A 1,404-nucleotide genomic window follows, 5' to 3' on the forward strand; every position below is an offset into this window, starting at 1 on the left:
TAAAACCAAAATGGAGAGGAAAACAAGGACAAATGAGACCTTAATATGGAGCCACGTGTATCATTTTGCAATGCCAAATGAATTACTCCAAGCTGTGGAGAATTCTGTATTTTCTCATGCAATGATAGGACAGGAAGGGAAAGCTGCCTGCGTTTGGGAGGTGACCCAGGGGGTGAAGCTATTGTTTTCGCAACATGGAATCCATCCAAGCTTAAAGGTGGGACTAAATCAATTCTATCAACCCTCTGAGGGCCAAGATCAGGGCTGTAAAGGAGAGGACTCGATGGGAAGCTTCCAGTAAACAGAGGTGATGTGTATGGGGTGGGAAATGCAGATCCTGGAGCTGCCTTAAAGGAAACAGATGCCCCACTAATAAGAGATAATTTTATCCCATTACTAGCACAAAATGTTTCAAGTGCACGAGCATGGTGGAAAACTCTTCCAGAATCTGGACTGTTGGAAGCCTCCACAAGAAGCACACAACGCCTCCAGCCTAAAGAGAGGTTATTCTCATTTGACACTGTAATGTAGAGAAAATCAGTAAATCTAAGACCAACGATCAAAGGAATACAGAAGCCACAGGAAACAAATACAGATGATTCAGAACCCATACAGCCTTTAATGTCCTTTGCCTTGAGGAGCTGCTGAGACTGCATCATATCCAAAAATTTATCATCGTGCGGACTCTCAAGCAATCTTTCACACAGAGTTTTGAAAGAAGTAGAATTGTTCTTAATGTACTCATCTGCAGCATCCTCTAGCTTTAGCCAAACTGCCGGATCAGTTTCATCCAGTTCCATATCACATCGTTCATCAACTGCAAGCAAACAAAAAGGTTGAGCATGTACATATGTAACAGTTTCACAGTTGATGCTTCCATTCAATGAATACCGAGCCAAGAAACTGTGTTTCTAGTTAGATTGTTAAGCCCAAATTATTAGCTATTTGTTCAAGAAAAGAAATAAAAGTATTTGCTATGGAGGATAAGATCTAGGGACCACATATTAATTCATAACTTAACCTGGATTGAATCGAAAATACTGTACACTAGGCAGCATAGGAAGCAATGCACTCAGAGCTTCCTCCACACGATCAACAGAGCATGCACTCTCAATCAAAACTTGTCCAGTGTCCAAATAGCGCCAGCCACCCTTGCGAACCTAATATAAAAGGATCATAAATAGCAGAAACCAACAAACTAGACAAAAGCAATTTTTATAAATCATAAAATAATTACACTGCCAACATCAGTCCAGTGTGATGTACAAACCCCACCTCCATCCCCTATAATGGAGTCACGATGTTGAGAATCTAATGACTCAGTCATCATGCTGAGAATCCAATACTTACTAGATCACAGTCTCAAAATAAGTAACATAAGTATAGTGCTCTAACTTCAGGATG

At 40.6% G+C, this 1,404-nt stretch overlaps 1 protein-coding gene across 1 annotated transcript; it reads right to left on the reverse strand.

Annotated features, from left to right (window-relative positions):
* Positions 1-6: 6 nt before the first annotated feature.
* On the reverse strand, positions 7-1,218 carry LOC111384462 (phospholipase A I-like; the record flags this gene model as incomplete). The annotated part of the gene is made up of 3 exons (XM_023008738.1): positions 1,022-1,218; positions 614-817; positions 7-520 (listed from the first exon to the last, which is right to left on the reverse strand). Coding segments are annotated over exons 1-3 (755 nt in total), but the record flags the coding sequence as incomplete, so codon positions are not given.
* Positions 1,219-1,404: the final 186 nt, after the last annotated feature.

Source organism: Olea europaea, unplaced genomic scaffold, assembly GCF_002742605.1.
Source record: "Olea europaea var. sylvestris unplaced genomic scaffold, O_europaea_v1 scaffold29189, whole genome shotgun sequence".
NCBI classification, from domain to species: Eukaryota; Viridiplantae; Streptophyta; class Magnoliopsida; order Lamiales; family Oleaceae; genus Olea; species Olea europaea.